The sequence below is a fragment of the Nestor notabilis genome, unplaced genomic scaffold (genome assembly GCF_000696875.1).
Source record: "Nestor notabilis isolate BGI_N333 unplaced genomic scaffold, ASM69687v1 scaffold2967, whole genome shotgun sequence".
NCBI lineage: Eukaryota > Metazoa > Chordata > Aves > Psittaciformes > Psittacidae > Nestor > Nestor notabilis.
The window spans coordinates 1-26,939 of NW_009937619.1; the positions used below are offsets into that span (position 1 = coordinate 1).

Genomic DNA, 26,939 nt, shown 5'->3' on the forward strand with positions numbered 1-26,939 from the left:
CCCGGTGCGGCTGGAAAGCCGGCGTTTGACCCAGTTTACCGGGCAGCGGGTCATATTGTGCCTTGCCCTGGTGCCTTTGAGGGAAAGTAGAGCGTTTGTCCCTTTTCCTGTCAGCCCCTAGCTGCAACAGAAGCTCTTTAGTTCTATTTGCTGTTACTTTTCTCTAGTAAAAGGCTGAGAAGCTTAATTATTTCGGGATACCTGATTTTAGGATGTGGGAAGTGCAGCTGGGGGTTGAATCTCGTAATGTTGTGGGGTGGATCTCAGCGGTTCTTAAGCTGAGGTCTGTGAAATACTTGAGATCTGTGTGGGAACTTCCAGATTAGTTTGGGATCATTAATTAGTGTCCGGGAATCGGGAACAGCTGTGGGAAAATAAGCATGCAGGCTGGCACATCATCCTTGAAGGGTCTAAATGGGGGTTTGTTACTTCTTATCCCATCTCGTTGGCCAGAGTGTGGTGTTTGAATAGAGAAGAAAGTCCCCAGAAATGTACATCAGGTGTTTTTCAGGCCAGGTATTTCCTATGTAGTTACAACTCAGTAAACACATGGCAGCTTCTTAGCCGGGGAAGGGTGGGAATATTGCCATGGAATCAAGTGATAGGGTGAAATGGGAGCTTGATTTTTTCATACTTGTGAAATGAGGTAGATTACCTGTAGGAAAAAAAAAAGTGCAGTTTGTTAATTTAGCTGTCGTGAGATTGTCTGGATGGGGATATGTTTAGTAAAGATAACTGTGAAAGTCAGTGGAAACTAGCTCTTTCCCAGATAATAGTTACGTTTTGCATTTTTTGGTAGAAATATTCTTGTCTTAAAAAGGTACTTTGCAGTTTTCAAAGGTGTGTGATTCTTTTTAACTCTCTGCCTGTCCCCAGCTGCAATCTAAGTTAAACCTCAGGAATTGTCTTGCATTTAGAAGCTATTGAAGGGTCAGACAAGCTGTGTATCAGGTGAGTGGTACTGTGTAAGTTTCTTCTCTCATGCTAAATACATGCACATGCCCATGTATGTACATATGTGTGGTTCTGATGGATGTTCATCATAAACTGTCCTTAAAAAACAGTTGGTGAAGGAGATGGCAGATATCCTCTAGGGAATTTAATTCCATTACAGCCACTGTGTTATGTTTTCTTTGACTGAATATTCAGAAGGAATGTGAGTTTTTTAGGATGCTTTTTCAGATTTGTGAAACCCCTGCAAACTGGTAAAAATAATAAGCATGTTCACACTGCACGTCCTGAGTGTGTCACCTGTTCATGTTTAAGCTCTTGTCATAAGCCTGCTGCAAAGGAGCATGTTTAATTTACTGTGCATTTAATATAATTATAAAACACAGTTACAAAAAGCTGACCAGTTCCAAGACTGAATATAGGGGTTTTATATGGCATGTAGTAGGTGCTTTCCTGTGGTCCAAGTGTTTGCATTCATTTACATTCAGTTGTTTCATTAAGGAGCAGAGAGGTAGTACCTTCACATTCTTGATAACTTCTTTGTTTTGTTGTTGCTGCTGTTGTGAGCATATTCTTCTTCAGCTCATAGAAGAAAATTGTGTTAGAATCTGAAATGTTCCTCTTACAGAATTTTGAAGAGACAGCATTTGCTCTCATAAATTGGAAACTACAGTAATATTTTCTTGTTATCCTGTTTTGATAGAGCCTCTTGACTGGTGATTGCTTCTCCTGCTGGATTCGTCATGATAACTCCAGCTTTTGAACTGACCCAGGATCCTGACTTTCTTAAAATAGTAATCAAAGTGCCTTATGCCAGAGCTTCAGAGTTCGACGTGTATTTTGAAGGGGAAGATTTTAAATTTTATGCTAAGCCGTACTTCCTCAGGCAAGTAGTGGAAGGATTTAAACAAAAATTGAACTTTATGAATTAAGTCAGTAGAGAATGAACTTCATTTTGGTCCTTTCAGAACATTCCTCATCTGCAGCTTTTACACTGTCAACTGCAGAAAGCCCATTTCATGGAAAGAATTGTTTTTATGGATCTGGCCACTTCATTGTTAGGCATTAAGTCATGTTAAAGGGAGTTTAAAGAGATACTTTTATAAATTTACTTTACAATAGATTATTATTAAAGAGTAGAAATTCTTTACTGTGAGGGTGGTGAGGCACTGGAACAGGCTGCCCAAAGAAGTGGTAAATGCTCCATCCCTGGCAGTGTTCAAGGCCAGGTTGGACAGAGCCTTGGGCAACATGGTCCAGTGTAAGGTGTCCCTGCACATGGCATAGGGTTGGAACTGGGTAATCTTAAGGTTCTTTCCAACCCAAACCACTCTGTGATTCTAGGATTAATTGTGGAATGGCAAGACAATTCTGGATGTAAGAAGATGTGTAGAGCAAATATGTATTTTGCCTGTTGAGAGCGAGATACAGTATATTTGGTGAAGAATGGATTTTTATGCACTCTTAATAACATAAGAGAAAAGGCATGTGAGTAGAGGCAGTAGGAAGTGAGCTTCCAGCTGTATCTTTTCTCTAGATAGAAGACTCCCCACTACTCTCTAGAAAAAGAAGAAGAGGTAATCTCAGTGTGAGAGTGTTAAGAGAACCTTTGGCATGACAAGCTATTAACCTTTCTTATTTTCTGTTTCCTGTATTCTTGGACATGCTTCCGCTATATACATTAGTAGACCACAAGGGATTTTAGTGGATTGGTAGAATGAGTTACTTAGTTATTCTAAATAAACAGTACAAGAGCTCTTGAGAGTTCTTACATCCTGTCACTGTGGGTTATCTTAGAGTTGTTAAATTGCAGAATCCTGCAAGTGTTGCATGTAATGCAAAGGGTGTCATCTCTGTAGTGGTTGTAACCTCACCCAGGCTGGGAACCAGGAGTCACAAATGTCTTAGATGCTGATCTCTTGTGCCAATACTTAGGGAAACAGATTTTAAAGTAAATGGGGATTTAATTGTTCGACTTCCATTACTATTGAAAGAAGTCATGTAGTTAAGTTGTTTGTGATGCTTTTGGAATTTGCCTTACATTTTTATAGGCTGAGACATTAAGTTGTAGAATTAGTCTGGCATTCAGTGATGCGTTTCATGTTTTGCTTGTAGGTTGACACTTCCTGGAAGAATTGTAGAAGATGGCAGAGAAAAAGCATCTTATAATACAGACAAAGGTATTCATTGATGTTATTACTATATATGTCATTAAAAATGTGACTAACTCTCCAATAATTTATCCTTTGCACTGGAATTACATGTAACTTTAGTGAGGTATACAATACTGTAAATAAATGTAAAGTTTCTCCTGTGTTATTTAGTATGAAAAAATCTTGCTCAGGTTTTATTGTATGTACTCAGGCTATCCTTAAGCTGTAAGGATGTGATCAGAACTGTCCTAATAATGAAAAAATTATATATATGTCCTTCTGAAGCCCTGTGAGGGCCAGACATGTTCCTGTACTAAGATCATTAGTCTAGTAAATCTGCAAAGAAGTCGGGTAGTGCTGAGTAGAAATGAGATAATCCTGAGGCAGTCCCTTGGCTATGTCCTGAGAGAGAAGGCGTTAGCCTTTCTCCACGCTTCAAGGTGGAAGGTATTTCTGGAATCAAATACATACCTTCTGGAATTAGGTGAAAATTGGTGAACCCCCCCCAATAAAACCTATAATTTGCTGCTTGCAAATTATAAAAAAAAGCATGTAATAGAAGTCTTTATTACATGCTTGACTGCAACAGTAGATTGCTGAATATAGTTTCCTATGATACTGTATTGATTGCTTGATTGATGGAAGGATTAAAAATAAAATGAAGCTTGTATTCTGTTGTTTTGTGTTTATATAAAGTGAGTCAAGAGACCACAACTCATTAAACATTTTCTTTCTTACTTTAAAATCTTTGTTTTTTGTGAAACTTGTGAACTAAGATTAAAATTGTGCACAGAAATAGATGCATAACAAAATATTACCTACATGTGTCCTGATTGCTGTGAGTCTTTCATCAGAGGAAAATGCACATTTCTCTTTGTTTAGGATATTTTCATGCAATAACTATTTTCTGACTTTTCTTTAAGGAACTTTCACAATTCGGTTACCGAAGGAGATCCCTGGCCAGTATTTTGAGGGACTGGACATGCTGACATCTCTTTTAGCACCAAAGAAATTAAGATCAGCAAAACCTTTAGTAGAAGAGATAGGTATGACAAAACCTATTTGTACTAGTGATGCATATATGTAACGAAATAGTTATAAACTACTTAGTGATACATGTAGAAAACTACAGTATTTCTGTTAGTGTCTAGTCCAAGGAATGAGAAGACTGTGAACGAATCTGAAAGTATGAGTAAGTCTAGAAACAGAAGTATTGTAGGTGATATATGTGTTATCTTAGTTATGTTTACATTTCTCCAACATGTGCTTAGCTTATGCTCATCCTCTGTAGATCGTTGTACCCCTCTAGTGGCTGTATCCACCATACGCAGTTGAGTCTTCTGCTTTCTACACACTAGCACAACTGGACCTGTAGCTCAAATGGTAGAGCCTAATTAGAACTGCAGGTTCTAGTGGATGACTTGGTTAACATCAGTATTTAACAGACAAGAATGTTTATCTGTGGTTAATTTTTTAATGCTTTTCTTAAATTGTTGATAACATGGCTTTGCTTCTGGTTAGTGTTCTTTCGGCATCAAGTTTTGATCTTGCTGAAATCAGGGGAACAGTTATTTCAGTCTGAGGGTGTATAGTTAAAAACTTCAGTGTTTCTGGTTTTTGTTTTTGAAAGTTGGAGAATCTGGAGTGGAACCTGTGGATTACTGATGTGAGCATCTGCCTGTGTGACCCAGTGTTGTATAAGATTTCTTAGAAGGTGCAGTAAAATGAAGAAGGCTTATTGTATTACCAGTGTTTGCCTTTCTGTTAAAACATACGTACTTTCTGAGTAATAATTTTCCTTCTTTGATTGTACAATATATACAGCTGCCTCTGCTGAGTTGTCTGAGGAGGAGGAAGAAGAATTTGACTGGGAAATAGAGCAGACCCCTTTCAAAGATGGTGCAGAAAGCACTCTACCACTACAGTGCCCTTATGGCTTTGGGAACTTGCGGTCAGGGGTGTTTCAGCGTCTGCAGGTAGATGCATTTTTGCCTTTTCCTCTCATAAAAGTACTGGGTAACTTTCTTGTTGGGCAGGTTTCCTGACTTATTCTGTAGTCAGGAGGGAATCACTAGGTAACTGTTTCCTATTATCCCATTCTGTTACTGAGAATACTCTGCTTTTGCATGTAGTAGTACAGACAAATCCTTGTTTCTGAGAAGTAGGGGGTGGTCGAGGTTGAGTTAATTGTGTAGCAAAGTCAAGAGGCTGATCTGTCTCTGCAATAATTTCAGCACTGGAGAAAAGGGCTCAGTGGGGTCCTTAGTGAAATCAGGCTCTGGAAGTGTGCTGCCATCACCAGCATGGCTCAGCTGGCCTGTGAATGCACAGGGAAAGGCCTCTATGAAGTAGGCCACGTGCCAGGTGAAGAGTTCTGACAAGCTGCAAACAGTCTGCAGGCTGTTAAGAGTCTGCTTTAACACTTTTGCATTATATTTGGTACTGTCTTCTGTTCTGACTTCAAACTTGATTAACATTAATGTACAGTGTATTTCAGATGCCATGAATTTTAATTAACTTTTAAAGAGAAATCAAAACCAAACCAAAACCAACAACCACATGAAAGCTGGCTAATCTATATGGTTGTTGCAGTAACATTTCTTACCATTGTGAAATTGGTGGTAATTTTTTACTTTTTATTTTAGACTTTTCTTACAAGACAGCAACTTTTGAAGTGTGCACTTTTCAGGGTGTCTGTCCACCTGGTATCTGTGAGATTTACGAGGGTTATGCTGATGCATTGCAATTTGCTTTTGTGGATTAATTGTTAAGATGGAAGCTTTAAAATGCAGTCACTTTGCTTTTATGTGTTCTGCAGTTTGATTCATGAATAGATTGAAGCTAATCTACAACCTGTAGCATAGTAGGTAGTGTAATAATAGTTGCAGTATCCAGAGTGTTTATTAAAATAGTAAATTATTATTTTCTGTAATGTTCTTAATGCAATTTAAGTTGTAGCTCCTTAAAGCAACTTAATTAGGTAACTCTAACTTACTGCATGAATTGTAGTATTATCAGGGTTTGAAGCAGAAGGATTACTATTCATGGAGAATGTGTTTACATGCTACTAGGATGTATACACTGGTTTGTTCCCATGAAATTCGTGAAGAAGTACATTTTCCATCAGCATTAATGTACCATTAATGATGCTTAAATGGTACTGCAGTTGTCCATTAATTAATGTATGGCCACTTCAGATTGTGAGACTAATCTTAAAAGTCACAAAAACAGTATCCGTGAGTTTTATCTTGTTTCTGTGTGCTTTTGTTAAACATTGCAGATTGTATCATAATGCAAAATAAGCCGCTGCCTTATGGTAGAACAGCCTGAATAGACTTCATAATATCATGAATTCTAAGGAGCTTCAAATAATTGAATTTCTTTGGAATTCTGATGTTTTATTTGCACAATGGAGCATGAATTTAGAAGATCTGAAGGGGAGATTGAAGAGCATCTAGGGATTTCAGTGTAGTAATGCTGTTAAGCATCCTTCCTAAACTCTTACTGAATAAATCTTGCATGTGATACATGTGGCCTGGTCCTATAATTTTTGTTCCATTTGCAGGATGAACTCAGTGATGTTATTGACATTAAGGATCCAGACCAAACTCCTGTAGATGAACGTAGGAGGAAGCGCCTGGCAGCTGAGGCTGCCAAGTTCGAGCCTGATCATTACCTGTGAGTGTATTTACCTGGTCAAGTAAAAGTACCTCAATTGAAATAGACTCACTTTTTCTTTTCATAAATGGTTGAGTTTAAGATCACTTTTGGAAATGATAGCTTTACAGCAGAATGAGGAAAAGTTCCAAACCAATACTTCATGTTCCTTTCTGCTTCATTCCTTGAACATGAAGGTGGAAGTGATTCTACATGCCTTTCAAGTTTGAGAATTTCAGGTCAAGTTAGGTTCAAAAACTTCCAGATAAGTAAACTAAAGTGAAGCCATGAGCTCTATTAATATAGAGTGATTCCTGCAAGATTGATTTGGTGGAAAAAGAGCATAGTCCCTGGGAGGGAGAATTAGTACTTGTGTTTTGTCAGGGAGAGGTAGGCTTAACACACTTTGACTTGTTTCAGAAGGTATCTTGGCAAGTTGGGAATTTTTCCCCTGTCAGGTGTTTGAGAGGCAGCTGCATGTATTTCTGTAGCACATAGAATTTAGAAAAGCCTTCTTGAAACATCACTTGGAAGAACATTTCACTAGAACTGAAGTAGTTCCTAACCTATAATGTGATGCAGCTGGCAGTAATTGTAAATTTCCATCTTAGACCCTGTGTTCTGGCTTGGTAGATGAGCTACAAACATTTAGTTTAATGGCTGTGTTTGGTTGCTGCAGAACAGATGATACCAATCCTTCTTCAACAAAAATTGTTTTCCTGTGTATCCGATGAGGGCAGATCTGGGAGAAACAGTGGCAAACTCAGTTCTGTGCCTCTGAGGAAAATCCACACTGGCTGATATCTTTAAGTTACTTTATAAAGACACTGAAGGAAGGGAACACAAAAATCTGTCAGTGTGAGAGTAAAGCAAATTACGTCTGTGTTCAGTAGACTGGACAAGTTTTGTGTGATGATTAGGAAGGTATTACGAATTTTCCTGCATTTTATTTTTTTTACTTCTCAGTATTTATGTGATTGCTTGGTGTGAAGAAAAAGCTAAAATCAGAGGAGGCTTAGAACTCGAATCACTTAGTACAAATCCTCCCAGAATTACTATATTGACATTTTTACCACAGTGGCTTTGTGCTGAGCTGGAGGTAATCTCTCTTCCAGAATTCATTCATTCATTCATAACTCTTCTTTTTCCACTTTGCTACACTAGGCAGGCCCTTGTTTACCTAGAATACCATCCCCATCCCTACCGTATCTTTGACCTTCAGCTGCATACCCTTCCCAAAGCAGATGCAGTTTTTAAGTGGGAGTGCTTCCAAATAAAATGCAGTTCACTGCCAGTGACATTGTCTGAGAATTCTTCTCTTGGGAATGTTTTCCTTTAATACACTCAGAACAAGTCAGATTTGTTCACCTTTGTGTCATGCTGCAAGCTCATCAATTTCCCAGGCTTCTGGGTGGCTCAGGAAAGGTGGAGGAAATAAGGAAGGGATATTGTAAGATAGGAGAATATTGTTTATGCTTGTAATAATGATTATTTTCTGCTTTTATGTTAAAGTATTTGCAGTGTATGGAAAGTAGCCTAGAGCCAAGTCAGGTGTATTCTATGCATGCATTAAAATATACTCACATACCCTATAAACTGCAATAAATAGCATAGGACTGGTTTTGGTGTTTGTTTTATTTATTTTTCCCCTAGAGCTGATTTGTTTGAAGATGAAGCTGTTCAGCATGTTCTGAAGTACAAACCATGGTGGGTTGATGCTCAAAAAAGAATGACAGCCTTGAAGGGGGAAAGTCATCAGGATCAGGACACTCATACAGTTGGTGAGGACATCCATATATACACACTTGCTGCTTGAATTTGCTTGTGATGCCATGGTATGTTCTAGGTCATTGTTCTTAAGGGAAAAAAAGTGTCTTTAACCCTACAATTTTTGGTCTTAACCATTCTTCATAGCACAGTGTTCTGTAACTTCTGTCCTCAAGTAAAAAAACAGATTCTTTGAGGGACAGCTTCATACTGGAATCTTTGAGACATTTGTGTGTGGAGCCGTTGATAGTATGTTACAAAGCGGTCATTTCATCTTAAGCATTTATCTGTTAGTTGCACAGAGTAGCGTGTGATCTCTTTCATCTGCAGAGCAACTTTTGGAGTTAACTGTTCATACAGGCTGTTCCAGAACTTCAGGTATCAACAAAGAAAAAGGTTCCCTTTTAAGGATTTGCTGTAATCTTTAAGATGTCAAAGGAGATGTGAGTGTCAGTAAGTCATAGTAACTGAAATCACATCAAACCTATCTTTGTTTAGTGATTGTAACAGCTAGAAAATGGGTCCTTTGTTGCTGGTGCTTATCTCCTCTTTTTTTCAGATTTTTCGAGTAACTATTCTCCCTTTCCCAGTTGTATTTTCAATGGAAAAAATAGCCAAAACTGGGTTTTGTGCCCAATTCCAAGTAAGGTGCAGACACTTCACAGCGAATCTTGCAAGAATTGGCTGTGGAAGATTGTACTAACATAAGCCCTTTATCTCTGATGAGCATGTCTTCTGTAAGGGTGTTTTGTTCTATTGACCCAGTAGCACACAAGCTCCTGGCATTTATTACTCTACTGTTATTTTTATGGGTCTTGGAGACTTTTTTCAAAGGAAAATATTTGTGTCCTTTTATAAGCTAAAAGGGATGGTTTCAGGCTTGCTAGATGACCTTGTAGCAGTCCTGTTAGCAGATAACTGAGGTTACCTTTCTGTACACAGTGACTGCAGAGAGCATTACAAGTTACTATTATGCATATTCTTTTATTGTCCTTTGTTCATTTCCTGTGTAGTAGGAAAATCCGACATTACTGAAGTAGATAATAATAATCCCTTCACCAGAGGTTCTTAGCAAATATTAATGCACTAATAATACCTGTGCCTTCACATTTCCTCCAGAACAATGGAATCTGTGTAAATGTTGTGTACTTCACTGTGAATGTAATCTGATCTTCATTACTGGTCTCTTTTCAGCATTTGAAGGCAGAAATTGTTAATTATATCCACCATAAGCATTTGATTTAGAAAGCATTGGACAAAGGTACAAGAGGCTTGAAAATAGAATAATGAGGGGTTCTTCTGTTTGTTTTTCATCTATTTACTCCTTAGTAAATGAAACACTACTAATGTTTGCCTGTGTTAAGGAATATATTAAAAAGGAAGAGCTGCTGGATGATATTATTGATAAAGAATGTTTTTACTCCAAATTGAAATTCTGAAGAAAAATATGCACGTATGTTGCTGGGTTTCAGGGACAACAACGACAGACAAACTATTCAAAGCCTGTCAAGCCTGCAAATGAAAGTTATGCATAAAATGGAGCTACATAAAGGATGATCTTTCTCAAAACCAGTTGTTATAACAGATGCGTTTAGTAAGAATGATCAAAAGAATTTGGTCTGACCTTCCTGTGGCTGAACGAAGAGGCTCACGTAGTTTAGTGGATCTTGAGGAAATTTAAGGAATATGAGAGGCCATCTGGCTTATGTTAATGACAACAACCCACCCTTTCCCTTAAAAAGACCTCAGTTTTGGTAAGAGTGTTTGAATGGCAACAGCAGCTGGGGATGGCAAGGGGCAGAATGGGAATCTGAAACCAGTGGAGGTTCTTAAACTTGAGTGAGATGTGGTGAAAGCAACCGCCATGAGAGGGAGTACAGGTTCTACTTGTAGGTCTCTTACTAATGGAATGCAAAAGGGCAGAAGGTCCCTCTGGGTTCTTGGACTTGGAGTCTCACTATCAATAGGATGAGTTAGCTGTGGTTTCCTATTGCTTTTATACTTTATCCATCCAATGGGATGGCCTGGCTAATCTGAGTTACAGATTCAGGAATTCTTACTAACTGAATGCAGTTTGATTGTGTATCTGCATTAACATGTATTCCAGTATGCACGCTTGGTAAGTGGAAGTGACATGGAAAAGGCACATAAAAGCAACAAGGACCATGCTAAGTGAAGGACCTTCTTTACTACTTGAGAAATGTTATTTCCACTAGAACTGGCGAGAAGTCTGCATTAAGGCAAGGTGTGCTTTACAGCTAGAAAAATAAGGAGGCTGTCATTGGTATTAGAGTGTGCTTCTAGTAAGAAGTCTTTGAACACTAGTGCTTAACTATAAAAAGCCAAAGGGTACTTAAGCGCAGAAGCTCTAGGGGCATAACCATTGTGTATTGCAGTATGTTTCATAGTATTTTATGAAGTAGTGTCTGGTGAGTCTTTGAGCCTGTGTATGTATGTACCCTTGTTTGCTTCTGAACCAGTTTAAGGGCATAAAGGAGGAGGGATTGAAACCTTCATGCAGTTTCTTTTTATTGCTTATGGAAAAGAGGCATAAAATGAAGAGTACCCAGAATTCTTCCTCTTCCTGAGTTGCAAATTAATGTTTTCTGTTCAGGGAAGCACCTGAAATAAGGCAATTTCCATTGTCTTTCATGGTGAGGACTTCCAAGCATACAGCTTGTGAAGAGATTTCAAATATTGGGTGTTTAACAGGTGTACAACTTGATAGGTGTAATATGGCCAGCTTGCAGAAATGTTGTCTATCGTGTGTGCAGGAAGGTTGTGTTCTTGATTAAACATGTGCTGCCTGAAACTGGTCCACAAGAACGTGAAAACTGGGTTTATCAACTCAGTTTATCAACTGAGATGTTGATAAGGTGGAAACAGCTGTCAGATGTGCAGCATCTCGTACTGGGGAAGTCTGCTCCCGTCCAACATGAAATGGTGTATCTTTTTAGAGGGTTGTTAACTGCAGTTAAGTAACTGGTAAGACAAGAAGGTAGGAATGGCAATATTAAATCATTATTGATGGTAGATTACAGTGTAGGTTACCACAGTATTAGGGTATTGGGACTAAAATTTGACACCTGGTACCTTTAGAGTCCCTGTTTCCTGTGCTTTGTTATTGCTGCCATTCGGGCAGTTCCCACCTATGCAGCATGTGTGGAATGAGGCACGTCACTGGGAGCTGACTTCTCAGGGTACTATGTGGAAATGTGAGTTCAGTGTGGGAAAGTGACACAAATTAGCAGGTTCTTTAAAAGTATGTTTTCTTATTCAGAAACCCTGAACCAAGAGTATTTTTTGTTTTGCTTCTTCCTTTAGCTAATTTATATTGATGTCCTTTCGGTTTCTATCTTCATTGGTTCCTTGGAATCAAAAACTTGATTACTTTTGTCTTTATAATGCCTTCAGCTACAAAGAGCAATTAGAAATACAGATTGCTTTTTCTCCCATGGCATTGCAATTAACTGCAGGTTTTGTTTGGTTGATACTGTTCTTACTTTCAGTCCTGGTGATTCTCTTTAGTGTTTTCATCATCAGGTTTTTGAGTGTCTCATTACCAGATCTTTTTCTTTTTGGATCAGTTCTTCTCATTAGAATTTAAAGTCTTCAGCTCTCTTCTGTCCTTGGCTTGAATCTATTTTTATTTAACCTTTTACTTTTTTTCCAGCTTGTGTGTGTATTTTGTCTTTTTAGAATTTCTTTTATTGTCCTATGTGTTTGTTCATTTGTCTTTTTTTACCTTTTGCTGTGTATTGTCTCTTCTTGCCCTTTGTGGGGGTTTTTGTTTGTTTATTTCCCCCCATCCCCAGGCTTATTAGCCACCCCGCAACTGAGAGTATTGTCTTTGCAGTGTGGCTGAGGAACCAGAGTAAAAACGAGAGAGCAGGTTTCACCACCGTGTTTGTAGCAAAATACCATTTTTGGAGTGGACATTTTCTAAAGCTGAAAAGTCCTGATTTTGGTCATGCTTACAATGTCTAACGCAAGTCATGTCATACTCCACAAAGCTTAACAAATTACATAGCTTGCCCCATGATGGAACAAAACTGTTGGAAAGCCCTTGCTTTCTACTGCTGCTTAAGTCTATGTTACAGTTTTGCTTCTATAGATTCCCAATGAGAAGTTTTATGTTTTCTAACAGTTACATTCCACTTAGTGAAAAATTCATTTTTATTCTAGTTTAAATTGCACAACTGTAAAAACTCCTTTTAAGGCGCACAGGCTAACATGCATTTAATGTTACATTGATATGTTCCAAGAATAATTTATTTACAGTAACCTATCACGCTTACCAGTGACCATTCTGTCCTTCTGATTTCTTTATAGACTGGGAAGGAATTTCTTTTGAAAGATCCACCTTTCAGGAGGGCTCTGCTTAAAGATAAACTATTACTTGTAGATTCGTAAGTTTAAGATGAATCACTTACCGGATTTCTGCAATTGTTCTGTCTACCTGGTTTACTCAGTTGTCTGGGCCTTTGCAGCATATGTGCATTCCTGGCACTGTTCTGCTGCAAGTATTTTCATGTGAGGAAAGATTGCTGCTTATTCATGTAAAATTCTTAACATACAAATGATAGGTCTCTATTGTAAAGTATCTCATATTTTAAAAGGCAAGAACAGTAAGACATGGAAGAAAGAATGATGTATGGTTTTGATATGGTTTATAGGAACTGCAGATTTCTTAATAATGACAAAAATTAGGATAAAGGAACTTGCAAGATCCAGGAACGACTGTTCAAGTCCAGTGACTTTATGGAGAATGCCTGCAGGAAGAACACCAGGGTTGGTATGGAGGAAATGTGCTGTAAATACTGATTTGAGAATTAGAGGAGGAAGAGGTATTCGAAGGAGCAAAAATCTGAACGGAAGGATTGTAAAGAAAAGGGAGGGATGAACAAACCAGACTTGACTGGTCGTAGTTTAGAGCAAATACAGGTGTGTAGAGGAGGAGAGATTTGTGTTTTTAGGACTCTCAGTTCACTTCCTGAAGAACCGAGGCTCGTCTGATCACAGTTGACACAGATGACAGAGCTCTTGGGTATCTCAAAGATGGCAATTTCCTTCAAGTTTGGAAAAAATGGCCCTTGTACAAGGGGAAATGCTTTTAGTGGATCTTCAGTGCCATCATTTTAGATGTTGTTTAGTCCATACAGGAAAGATGTTATTGGCATGTCAGCACTATGGAAAGTGTCAATAAAGTTTCACACCTTACCAGTTAGCAACAAATTCAAACACAAATCAGTAAAAAATTGGCTTCATTAGTTCAGTTACTTGTTTAAGTTTACAATATTGTTACCAAGTGGTTTTGAGGCAGTATCCAGCCCTGTGGGAAATGCTGATCCTAAGCAAAGCCTTTGGGTGTCTTTCTAGGCACAGCAGTGCTGCGTTTCCTATTTTGATGTCTTAGGAAGAGCTTGAAAAGAGCAGAGTTTTGTTTACTACTGGTTAAAATCGATAGCTAACTTCTACTTGTTCTCTGCTGACTAATCTCCTTTATCTGGTATTGCTGAGCCCTGAACTTGCAGGCATAGAATTACATACTTAAAAACCTTAATACTGCGGCATAATATTTTACAAAAAAAAAAAAAAGGAGGAGGTATTTCTGCTCAGTTATTTGAGGTAGCTCTGGAATTCACAACTTGGCTCGACAGGACCATAAGCAAAGGTTCTTCTTTCACCAGAAGGCTGGACCAGCTGATTATCCCAGCTTCTTCCTGACCTATACTTTGTTGTAATTTCCTGAGTCTGACCACTAAGTCAGCTCTCTGTCCAGATAGCACATTTTATCTAAGTGCCCTTAACATATTTAGAACCATAAGTGTCATAGTAGTCTTGAGATACGGATCTTACACTGGCTTGGTTTAAGTGATGTTATCGGCTGGGTAAAACATCAGTAAGACCATAACAAAACACCCTCCGGCTGTCAGACCTCATCCTCCCCTTTAGAGATTAGACTGTACTTCATTGACAGTTGGGTACTGAAGGGCAATTTGAAATATGTTTAACATGAGGAATGGCCAGTTTAGAGTAAGTGGAGGAGATGATTAAAAAGTAAGGCTAATCTCTGTTGTATCATCTATCAGTAATTTTGGATGGGAGATTAATTTGTCTGATTCCTTTAGACATGCATATATTAATACACTGTTATACTGTGGCTAGAAGGAGCATGATATTGGCACTGACAAATGTACCAAACATTTAAAAATAAATCTTACGGAAACTTGCAAATTCAGTACTTGATAAGGAGCAGCAGATGCTGCTTTGCACTAGACTAATATTGTACAGATACTGTTAAAACATTGGTAACACAAGAGTACAAGAATGAACAGGCTGAATTAATATAGCAGAAAATGCAATATTACAATTTTACTTGTTAGTCTTATAGTATGTACTTGTATTTTTGAATTGGGAAAACAAAGTAGACGGTGGTTTTGGCATGCTAATAATGAGTTTCAGGCCTGGATAATTTAGTGTTCAAAAACTTTAAGGAATGGATGGTTACCTATTTGTAAAATTGAAGTGTTTTCTCCAGAGAGATAAATTTTATTTAGAATGCCAAGCACTTTGCAGTGAGTTAATGAACATCTTGTAACATTTACCTTTGGAGTTGTCTAGTCTACATCTTGATGCTGCTGTCTATAGACGACTTGCAGTTTCTGTGTTTATGGTCCAGTTATGATGCTTCAGAAAGTTTGCATTTTGGAGGAAGAAAACTTCATCTCCTATGTTTGGTGAACTTCACTTGGAGTTGTTTTGCTTTCTGTTTATAAGGAAGGTATGGATCACAGTTACGTATTCCTTCACAGTGTGGATTTTAGGGAATCTAGCAAATACTTGTTAGCAAAACTTTAAAAATTCCATCTTTGTAACAATCTTCATTACTGCAGTCATCAGAAGTGATTTGAAGTGGTTTGACTGAAGTGCTGTTGTAGTCTTTGCTAACAAACTTTCGGCTGTTCACTTCTCATTATTTCTTTCGCATCTTTAGCTTCTATTTCACCTCTCCTCTTTTGTGCTTCTCTTCAGGGTGAAAGTGCCACTTGCATATATTTGTATAATAAATTGTGTTGTATTCCAGGAGAGGGTTTTCTAGTGGAAGCTTGCTGAAATTGGAAATGCCTTTTTTCTTTCCAATTGGACCTTATAACTGTAAACGCCCTGTTGTGATACCTTATTAAACCCACCCTACTGTAGCAACTTACAAAGTAGTTTGATGTTGTGTTTTTCAAATGTGCTACAACATTGCATGTATGGTTTTATGAATAATTTTAATGTGAGTGATAGAGGTGACTTGCAGAAGAATCAGTGTGATTTAAGAACTTCTAAAACAATTGCTGATACAACATAGATAAATCATGTGTATTTGTGGTGTAAGGGGTAATACTGAACTGCATTGCATTAACAGGAAAACAGTTAAAACTGCTGTAGTCTTGCTAAATTGTCACTTTGTACGAGCTCATAGCAAGTGGGAGAGATTGGCTTTCTCAAGATAATATAGAAGTTGGAACTTCTTTTTGTGGGAGCTTATAAATAAATGTAGACTGGCTTGACTCCAGAGAAATGTTTAGCTCACAAGAACTTTCCATAGACATTTAAATCAAGTATTTCATGTTTATGAAGCTGGTAGAAACATTTTAAAAGTTCACAAAGAAGAAACGTTCAACAATGTTTTCCCTAATTCATAAGTTTATGTCTTGAGATGAAGTGTGTGCATATGTACGTGCCTTTGGCATCACAGACATTTGTTTCAAAACACATCATAAAATTAGAAAGCTTGTAGAAAGTTCCTGGGATAAAGAAGCTCACATGTCTTAAAGGCAGACTGTATCCCTGAGCATGTGGATTGTGTAAAACGATGATGAGCAATGTTTGAGAAGATGTATCTATAAGCATGCATGCAATCATTGTCCTTATGCTAGAGAAACGGGCAAGGGCTGTAAAAAGGAACTTGATTTACTAAGAGTTGTAACCCTTTTTTTGTCTGTAACCCATGCTGTAACATCCCACAATCCCCCAGGGATTTAGCTGCCTGTGTCCCAGGGTCCAGGGCTCTGGATTCTGGGTTGCACCCAACTGTGTGACCTTGGCTTATGCTGCTGGGAAGGAGCTGTGAGAAAGTCTGCAGGAAAACAGGAACAGTACAATTGCAGGTAGGATTGTTGAGACATGATCATTAGTAGCTCAAGGATTCCACAGGTAAATACCAATGTGGAACATATAAAAGCCTAAATTGGAAAAGCAGGGAATCAAGTTGAGGTGAAAGATGGTGGCTCAGCAATACTCAAGGATCTGTCTCGGAACCACAAAGGTTTACCCTTCCCAGCTGCCTGCCAGTCTAGCAAGGACTCCTCAGGTGCTTTGTCAGGGTGATGAACATGTTAATAGTATCCACATCCTCAGCTTAGTGTTAACCATTAATTGGTTTACACTTTAAAGTTTGTACATCTTGCCAACAGCTTTTCTCTGTCCTCGGGTGAGTGCCGTAACGCAGTGCCTCAAGGGGTAGTAAAGTATAACTGAAGAGAGATTTCAGTGTTAACTGTAAGGTTTTGGTTTTGTCCCCCCCTAGAACAAATAATTAAAATTCAGTGAGGTAAGGATACATCATGTTCCTACTCCTGCACTTAGGGTTTCTTTTAAACATGTGACAAGAGTGCTGTATTAGACTTGTTCCTGTCCTTAGAGAGATCTCCTTCAGTCATGGTATTTTAAACTCAGGCTGTTTCCAGTGTTACTGGTGCTTGAAGAAATTGTGGAGTGCGACTTCCTCACTGCAGCAAAGCATCAGCTGTCAAGCTAGTAACATGTCTCTCCTGTCAAGTCACGATGTGCCTGTAACTTTCTTCTGTGGTATGACCAAAATGTGCTCACTACATCTGTCCTATTCTGTGAATCGGAGCCTGCTGACATGGAATGCTTGCGCTCCATGCAGCCTGGCTGAAAATCTCTTACCTCTAGCTTCTGGCTGTTTTAATTGAACTAAATGGCTTCTTGATTTACTTGAGTTTGTACAGGGCTGGCTTCTTGTCAGTTATCTACTTAATCTCTACTGTTATTTCAAGGCACTTCTGCCATCCTTTCTGAAGTGTTTGAAGTACTCTTCAGAAGAGTTACCATGCAATATTCAATCCTAACTACATGTGCCTATACCACTCTTTCTAAAGAAATACTTTGATGCATTGTCACAGCATGCCTCCTGTGTTGCTGTTGTCTTCCTTATGCATCTTGAAGAGAAAGTACTGGGTGAGAAGATTCTTGGGACTGGCTCTAAATACTGAAGATAAGCAAAGTACGACAATCACTTATGGAGTATACCATAACTCTTTGGAAGGAGATACAGCTTTCATACCAACATTGGTGGGAGTAGGATTTTGATCTTTCTTAATTTTCCTCAGATGCTGAAATGATGTTATCACACAGCATAAATGAAGCTCCTAGGTCATGAGTCAAAATTGATGAGTCTTGGAAATACGGAACAGTACCTTTCCTTTTTTCACCTTCCCTATTTCTTAAGTTCTTACCCTTTTCCACAATAAGAAAAAATACGTTGGGTTTTTTTTATCCTGTTTTCTTATTTTTATCCCATACAATGTGGACTTAAATTTACTCAGATCCTAATTGTGCATTTATCTCTGATAAGATACCCAGGTGTCCACAGAAATCCTTGGCACTTTTGGAGTGGGTACATGCAGTACATTGCAGGGCTGGAAGCTGACTTTGAAAGGAACATGTCAGAGTTTAATAAAAGTTAAAAATGAAAGTAAGAATGATTTAGGCTTTTCCTGAGTGATGAGTGACTCGTGATTAGTTACACTTTTTAAAGTTAGCTTCTTTTTAAAGAGACTGTTTAAGTAGTATTACCACCTGTTAAAATGAATGTTCCAGCTTTAAATTCATAATCAATTATCCTTTGACTTTTTATAGTTGTCTTCTCTGAGGAAGAGAGAGAGCAGCTGAGAAAGTTCACAAATAAATCTTACCTTCTGGATAAAAGAAGCCGTCACCATGTGTATCTTGGTTTAATTGATATCCTTCTGGCCTATTGCTATGAAATCTGTGTCAATGAAGGAGAAAAGAATGTAAGTCAAAAAGAGTTTTAGGAAGCTACTGCTGGACTCTTCACTGTCATTTAGGAAACTTACCTTTTAAAGTATATTTACTTCCAAGCATTAAAAATATGTAATTAAGTTAAAATGAAAGACTTTATATCTCTAGATTGAGCTGTTGAGATTAATATGATTTCTAAATACTTCTCTTCTTCTGGAGCAGCATTTTAGCTGTAGAAGAGAACTGCAGTTGCAGGAGACTCCAGACAATTGTTTGTTTCTGATTTGTGTTGTGTTGTGATGTGTCTTGATGTATGTAAATTTAGACTTCACAAAATCATTGCTCTTTTACATCAGTGGTTCTTCCTTCTGTGGTTTGGACAGTTCCATAATAGGGAGTTACAACATAATAGGCATTATTACAACCGGGTATGTGTAGTAATACCACTACTGCTTTGGATTCTGAAAAAGCATGGGAAATCGTTGTCTGTAGGACTGAAACTATGTGTTAGGCTACCATTATATGCCTTTAACAACACTGATTTTTTTTTTTTCAAGAGTTATTTTTTTGGTGGGTATCTTTTTTTTAAGCTTATCACAGAGCATGGAAGGTGTTTCCTGGGCGTTCTGGAAACCAGAGTGAGGTGTTTAAAACTTTTAGAATTGGCACACATTAAAAAAAATAATAATAAAATGCTAATGCAGAGTATTCTGTTTCTAGTGTTCAAACACTCAGGGAGGTAGGAAGGCATGTTTCCATTTTCAGCATTCTGCTGGTTGCCCATCTCTTCCACAAGCAGCAGCCAGCTTTACTTTATGTTCTGTATCTCAGGCTTTGTACAGGATATAAAGAATTAAGAGAACAGTGGAAGTTTAGGATGGATTCCATGCTGTGCTGTGGGCAGCTCGCCTTTTTAAAATGGACTCACTTTCCAGATACAGCTTTGTGCCTGGCATCTCCTCTGCTGATATTAACCAATACAGTGTTTTCTCAAATGCTTTTAATCAAATATTAGAACATATAATCCAAACCGTTCTGTCTTAATCAGACACAAGTGTGGGACATGGATTTTAGAATGGCAGAAACGTCCAGACCTGTTTATTCAACATAATAATCTAGGATGGTTGTATTGTGTAAGAACTGCAAATACACAAGGAATACAATTGTACAATCCTTTAGTGGCCTTTGCAATAGCTGTGTGGTATATGTGGAAAACACACTGTAGTCTTTTTTCCTCTTTTATTTCTTTACACACATACACACCCCTCCAAGACATTCAGGCCATACAGATCTTTACTAGGGCCAGGGCTTCCTGGCTTTTTGCCCTAATCATCCCAATAGACCACACTACCACACAAATACTATGAATCTGTAATGACATTTTACATGTACTGCTGGCTTTAGGAGCCTCTCTGAAAGCCAGAGTCTTGAGCTGTTTTCACGAAACAAGGTGTTTGAGCTTGAGCTTCGTTGAATCAAGTTTCTGTTGCTTGGTGAAAAGGGACAGAATTCCACTAAAATACTGTTTTTCTGTGATTGCTCTTGTATTAAAAAGGCTTTCTGCATATGCTAGATATTCCCAATATGGAAACCAATTCAGTTATTTAACATCTGCATTGCAATATAATTTTTAATGCTGTCTTGTGGCTATTTCAATGCACATAAAATAATTGCTGCTTCATATTCACAAAGGTTCTTAAATTGCTGCCAGAATGTTATCTTGAATAGTTTGCCAGCAGTCTTGAATGTTGAATTAGGTAATGCTTGTTTTAAGGTCTCCTCTTAACATCAGGTTGAATCGTCTTGGAACATAAGGAAACTGAGTGCAACACTGTGCTGGCTGGAGGTAAGTTAAAACTTGAGTTTTGCTTTATCTGTCTGCTGTATTGTTTGGCTTTGGTAGTGGATGTTGCTTTTGCATGAAGGTGAATTAAGTATATGTCCTCTTTTTAATAGATGTTATGAGAAATTGATTGTGACTTCCCACTACTACCACCCTCCACAGGCTCGTGTATGACCTCTCATCTGTCTGGGTGCTTCTGGCCCATTCTGGAAAAGCTGAGGATAGGCACTACAGAAAAGCCGCTTATCCACACACTGTCCCAAGCTCCTGGGCTTGATTAATAAGTTCTGACCTTTATTTAGGAAGTAACTGTAGTTAATCTTCACATACGTGTGTGCAACTCCATGCTTAGGGCAAGAAAATGTAGCTGCCTAGCTCCTTGATCAGAAGTCAGATATCTTCCTATTTAATTGTCTAAAGCATCTTAAAATAGAAAGGGCATTATCAAGGGCATAAAAAGCAGGGAATGTAATTTCTTAGTGTTCTCGTGTCCTTTACGTCCTACCTCAGATACATGTTTTACTAAGTTTTAAAGATGGCAGGCCTTGATAAAGTAGTTTAGTGTTCATTTCTGGGTTTTTTGACTGCTGAGCTCTTCTTCAGCCTTCCTAGTTCATTATTCTGCACTTCTAGCTCACTCTTTTTCTTGCCTGAAAATCAGGCCCCTTCGGGCTTCTTCTCAGTTCTGCTGTGTGGCTTCAGAATATGTTGGGAGAGCAGAACTGGAAAGCCCAGACATAAATAGAAAGCCAGTGGTAGGAAAAGCTCTTACAACTCAAAAGGTGGTTGGTCGTTCTTTTTCTCATCGCCTGTCATGGACAAGCTGAATTCCGAATTCCATATTCTTGTAGCAGAACCGGTTCTGTAGTTGCAGAACTGTTATCTCAGGGTTTAATGATTGTGTGATCTTTTAGATGCTAAATACTTTTGTTTCAGGTTTGTTGCAGTTAGTGGTCGTATGTTGTTGCTTTACCCGACCCCTTCTTTGCAGCATTGTTGTCACGTCCCTGTTTAGTTGCTGCTAGCCCTTTGAAACCAACATAGACTAGAGGAAACGAACTGAATTCTCTTCTTTGCACTTTCATGTTGTTTACTGTGTCATTAAGTTGTTACAGAGCTGGAAATGGAAAGGACTTAACCTGGCCTGTAATCGACTGTTTCTTACGATGTCAGCAAGCTAGAAAGGACTGTCCCATCTTCATTCCTAATATTACTGAGTCCAATCTCAGTCTGCAGGATGAAAAATGAAATTTGACAGGATTTTTGGATTCAGTCCTTCAAACATTTCTTGTGGTGGTGAATGTTACGTTCAGTTCTGTGGTTTTCTAGATCTGTTTTGTTTCCATTGAGTATTCTGAAGTCACAAAGGAGTGCAGTTAAAGCGCAGTGATTTTCTTGAGTCTTGAATTCTTTTCAGATCCACGTCCTAGCATAGTGAAGGAGTTTTCTGCATGTGCTTATCCTATAATATATAATATTTAAGTTCTTAGTGCAGTCTGTGCCAACAGTATATTTCACACCCAGAAAATTCAGTCTCCTGGCACCAAGCTGTTAATAACTATATCTGTTCTACAAACCATGTAGAGGCGGGTGTTTTCATCAATCTGTAAACAAAATTGCCTCAGCTATGGTTTGTTTGAACTGACTGCCATTTTGCTGTGTGTGACATGTACACACCTTAGAGTCTAAATATTAAATAACAAAACATAAATTATTTAAATGCTTACCAGTGCTCCATTAAAATGAAAAATGGGTTGAGGTAGTTCTATAATGCAAAAAAAGTGCTGGCTGTCAGCAAAGCATTTTTATTAATTTGAATAAATTGAGGTTCAAGATGAAATAGGTATTTTGATTTGAATTCAGAAATGGAATATTTTGTCTTGAAAAGTGAAAGCTGGAAAGGAAATCACTCTCTTAATGCCTCTGGCCTGTGTAAATTTGAGTCTTCCTCACTTGTAAAGAAGGACAGTGAACTGCTTTCCCTGAGCAGGTTTATTTATCCCTGTCTCAAATATCTGTAATTTTCATGAAAGACAAAGTCATGTATCATTTTTAAAGATCTTACATGTACACATGTATTTTGTTAATATCATGTGGTTTTAATTTTTCTTTATTCTTAAAAGGCTTTTTATAGCTTCCCCATAATATATGTAATAATGTGGGACAGATGTAATATATTGCTTTAATCTAAAGGATGGCAAAGGCTTGAGTTAGATGTTTTATTCTAATGTTCTTTACATTCCTTTTTTAATTCAAAACCACTAAAACATACAGGGCTTCAGTTAACCTGCCATGCAAACTAAATCTGCAGTGTCTTGTTTCTATTTAACATGTTGATTTCCATATCTATTAAAATACAAGTTTTTAGATTCGTAATATATTAAAATGTGCTTTTTTTCCCTTTTTTTTTAATTCTGCTGTGACTTTTTTTCTTAAAGGAAAACAAACAAAGACCTAATTCTTTGTATAGAAAAGCACACGGACTAATTCACATTTTTCACTGATATACACAGAGTTTCACTAGCATTCATGACGTCCTGGTATCTTTTGGAAGAAGAGTGCTGTGCTATCCCCTGTACAGACATTTTGGATTGGTGACACATGCCTTGAATGATACAGTCATGATACTGCAACTGGGTAAGTTTCTTAGGGATTGGAAGTGATGCTACATAGCCACATTGTTTATGTGTCTGGGGGTTTTTAATGATTTCTTTTGATCCTTTGGCCAGTTTCACCCATGCTTGATAGATACTGATATTTCTGGGCATCTTGTGGTTTTGTGAAAATGGGGCTGAGGAGAGAACAAAATTAAGCGTCCTTACCAGGGAAAAGCGCCTGAAGCAACTCATTTATTAGCCAGCAGATAATACATGCAGTTGTGGTGTAAATTCAGCTGTATTCATGCCAGAAAATATTATGAATGAAAGATACAAGTAAAGAAATTTCATGAATGTCTCATGTTTAGAAAAATCTTTGATCCACTCTTGTATCTTGATAAATCAAGATGATCCAACTGTAATTTGTAAAGCTTTAGGGAAAAGGTCTTGAGAGTATTTTTCTCCACTGTATTTGTCTGTAAAGAGATTTTTTCTGTTGGACAAGAACATTTAAATGAAGCTTTTGTTATGGTAGGTTAGATACTATAGACACTATTATAAAGTTGTCTTAAGTTTTTATTTCAAACCAGGGTCTCTTACAAGTATAGCAGCAATCACGGTGTTTTCTTTTGTTCTTTGTGTTCTTTAATTACCTGACTGAAACAGTGCTAACAAAGATTGGAAGGATTTCTGATAACTTCCTTGATTTGTCTCCTAAGGCAAGTTTGTAAAGCATCATTGTCTTCAGTTGTTTCAACTGTTCTGTTTAAGTTCTCCTCATCACGGTTTTGTAGTTGCAAATCTGGCCAGCTTCCCTGCATAACTTACTGTTTGAAAGAAATACTGTTTTAATTTAACCCTTGCCAGTGATGCTGAGATTTTGACAGAAAGGAAGCTTGCCCTAATGTGGACTTCCTGCTCTCCTTGCTGGTCTCTTTTTCTAGAATTAGATCTTCTGTTGGTTTGTGGGTTTTGGGGTTTTTTGTTGTTTAACTGGGCCAGTCCAGTAATTATTTTCCTTTTTCTTGTTGAAAATAACTATTTGACATGTAGCATTCCTAATTCCTAAACTTTTCCATTGTGTGTGCCAGTTCAGTATCACCGTACAGAATCACACGTTTGAGAGCAAGAGGTGGATATCTAATTCGTGTTTAATGTTATAGTTCTTTGTTGGAATAACACAACAAAAAATGGTTGAGATGATCCTGTGGCAAGTCCAGTGGTAGTTTGGGAAGAACAGAGATCCTGAATTTGTATTGCTATCAAAACTTGGTTTGCCTCATTGTTCTTTTAGCACTTCCTATATAATTTTTCTCTCCCAGGAGCAGAGGCCAAAATCTCTGGCTTGCTTAGATTATCTTAGTTCTCACCTTGCTACTAGGAAAGTAAGATAGTTGTAAATAACAGCTGAGTAGAGCTGTTCACAAAAAACCTACGCAGTGAATACCATTCTGTTGAAAAACAAATAAATAAAATTAATATAAATTTAATTTAAAACAGAAGAATAAGAAGCTGACTACCTACTATGTATTTGTAGCTATGTTTTTTTTCACATTCAGGAGTGGAGCTGTCATCTTAATGACTGCAAATTGTTCTTTCAGCAGTGACATTCATTTATATATTCCCTGTTTATCCCAGACAGCTTTCATGTAACTGTACAGGTTTTCAATCCTATGGTTATTCCAGCTTCAGTTGTGCAGTTGTACAGAGCCATGGTCTTTATCTTGGGGTGTTAAGGTTACTTGCAACTCTTGTATTTGTTACAAGTTACTACTTTCAAAAAAAAGCATTGTGTTAGATATATTATGTTAGATAGATATATATTATTTTTTGGGCAGAAGAATCGCTCAGAAGCAGCTCTTTGGTGGTTTATTTTCAATGCATGCGAGTTGCAGGATTAAAACAAACAAATCAGCCTAAACAAACAAAACCCCAAATAAAACACAACTGCCAAAAACTATTGATGATTCAAAATACCGTTTACATTGTGACAGTCAGGTAGTGAAGTTCTAAGGGAAAGATACATGCTGTCTCTCTCCACTTATCTCCACTGGCTTATGCTGCTGTTCATAAGATTCTGATAACAAACCTGAAATCATGGAGTGCTGTCAGCCTTTTATATCTTTTTCTGAAGAAGAGAGGTAACCTGTTTGCTTTTCTTTTAATGTTATGATGGAAAATGGTGAATGGATGAGTGAACATTAAATGATCCAACAACATATTTGCAGTAGTTTGGTGAGGGAGGTGACATCTACAATGACTGTGTCAGGTTTCCTTATCCATCCTGCTACACTGGATGTGTGGCTGCTGTTGCCTCCTTGCCCTCTGCTTCCAAAACAGTGGCCCCAGTAGTGCTTGTTGTCATGGTCTCCTGGTGTCACTCACAATGGTCTTGTTCCAACAGCAAAGTCCCCATCTTCTCTAGAGGAGTAAATTCTCTGCTGGGACAGGAGATAGACTAGCCGCCTTCTTTTTTATCTCAGTGATTTGCATTAAAATCACTGCCATAAGCTTTAAAAGAAATTCAGCTTTATTTAGCCGATGGCTTGAATGGTTTAGAAGGAGTGGAAGAAGTTAAGAAATGCAGCAGGTTTGGCTTTGTTCCGTGCTGTGCTTGTTTACTGGGAAACAGTCAAAATATTTCTTCCTTCACACGCTGGTGGAAGTTGAGCCATGCTTTTGAGGAATGTCTGTCTTTGCAAAATCCTTTACAAAACCCTCTTTGTCTGCTAGAAATGGCACCTCCCCAGTTTGGCACTGTATGGCAATATATCTCTGATGAACATAGGTATAAATGACTGTCAAATAACAGATAATTAAATCAATTAAATAGTAACATAAAACTATTCCTCCTTGTGTAGATGCAGGAGGATGGTGTTTAGCTTAAAGGGAGAATTGGTTTGAGTTGACTCAAACCTCATCCCGACTTGAGGTTTCTTTCAGGATGCTGGTAGCAGAAGCTGGAACATAGTATAATACAATGTTTTAATAATAATATGCACAGTAAACTAATTTATCTTTAAATAGTAAAGAATTTTGATGGGACTGAATTGCTATGCTTCAAGTTATGTGACTTGGCTTTAAAAATCTTAGTGCTGTGTTGGTGGATCGCTTCCAAGGTGCAGATACTGCCTTTTTAAGCTATTAAGGATCCTTGTGTGTGGTTGAAACACTTTTTATTTTGAAATAATACTTCCTGCCAAAGTGTTAATTATAAAATGAATGCAGTAAGCTGATGAATGGTGAGGTCTTCAGCAGATATTTTAATAGGCTGTTTTAGTGTTATGTAATACTTAAATACTTCAGCTATACTGTTCAAAATTCAGCATACTTATCTACTGTACTTACCTGTTCTTTGGATCGGATTAATGAAGGGAAAGAAATGCAGTGGTACATCCAGCTCCAGTGCTATTTCCAACAAAATGTACATACTGCATTTGGCAGCTGACTAACAAAACTTCATCAGGTGTATCTTTATGTAAATACATGGAGCCCTCTTTCTAAAAAGCTGTAGTAAGTAAGTGGTGTGGGCTGGTTCTGTCTGTATTTACTGACACTGTATGACCATTGCATAATACTGATTTGGAAGTTACTTCTATGAGTAATGAAGGGAACTCATTTGTGCTTTTTTCTGTGGCATAGAAGTTGCTTTGCTTCTTTCCATGCAGAAGTTAATACTAATAGATTTTGTATTATATAATTCCCTGTTATAAAAAGATAGTACTGTTGCCTAGCTGGGGTAAGTTATTACCAGGATGTTTTCATTTGATAGTCAGTAAAGTGTTTTTCCTCTTGGTTTTAAGAATGCTGGTGTTCTCTTTTTGATGAGACATGCTGTTCTCTTTTTGATGGGACAGTAAAGCTCAGTTTCTCTTTTTAGATGAATGGTCTTCCTTCTTGAAAACATGGAAGAGC

At 37.8% G+C, this 26,939-nt stretch overlaps 1 protein-coding gene across 1 annotated transcript in view; it reads left to right on the forward strand.

The window, feature by feature from the left end:
• Positions 1 to 1,694: 1,694 nt before the first annotated feature.
• SHQ1 (SHQ1, H/ACA ribonucleoprotein assembly factor) overlaps positions 1,695 to 26,939 on the forward strand; it is a 50,085-nt gene continuing 24,840 nt past the window's right edge. The window contains exons 1-9 of the mRNA XM_010018892.1: positions 1,695 to 1,837; positions 3,067 to 3,131; positions 4,028 to 4,150; positions 4,929 to 5,080; positions 6,670 to 6,782; positions 8,415 to 8,542; positions 18,462 to 18,616; positions 20,377 to 20,430; positions 22,941 to 23,064. Coding sequence (XP_010017194.1) covers positions 1,695 to 1,837; positions 3,067 to 3,131; positions 4,028 to 4,150; positions 4,929 to 5,080; positions 6,670 to 6,782; positions 8,415 to 8,542; positions 18,462 to 18,616; positions 20,377 to 20,430; positions 22,941 to 23,064 — 1,057 coding nt within the window. The remainder of the gene's footprint in view (positions 1,838 to 3,066; positions 3,132 to 4,027; positions 4,151 to 4,928; positions 5,081 to 6,669; positions 6,783 to 8,414; positions 8,543 to 18,461; positions 18,617 to 20,376; positions 20,431 to 22,940; positions 23,065 to 26,939) is intronic.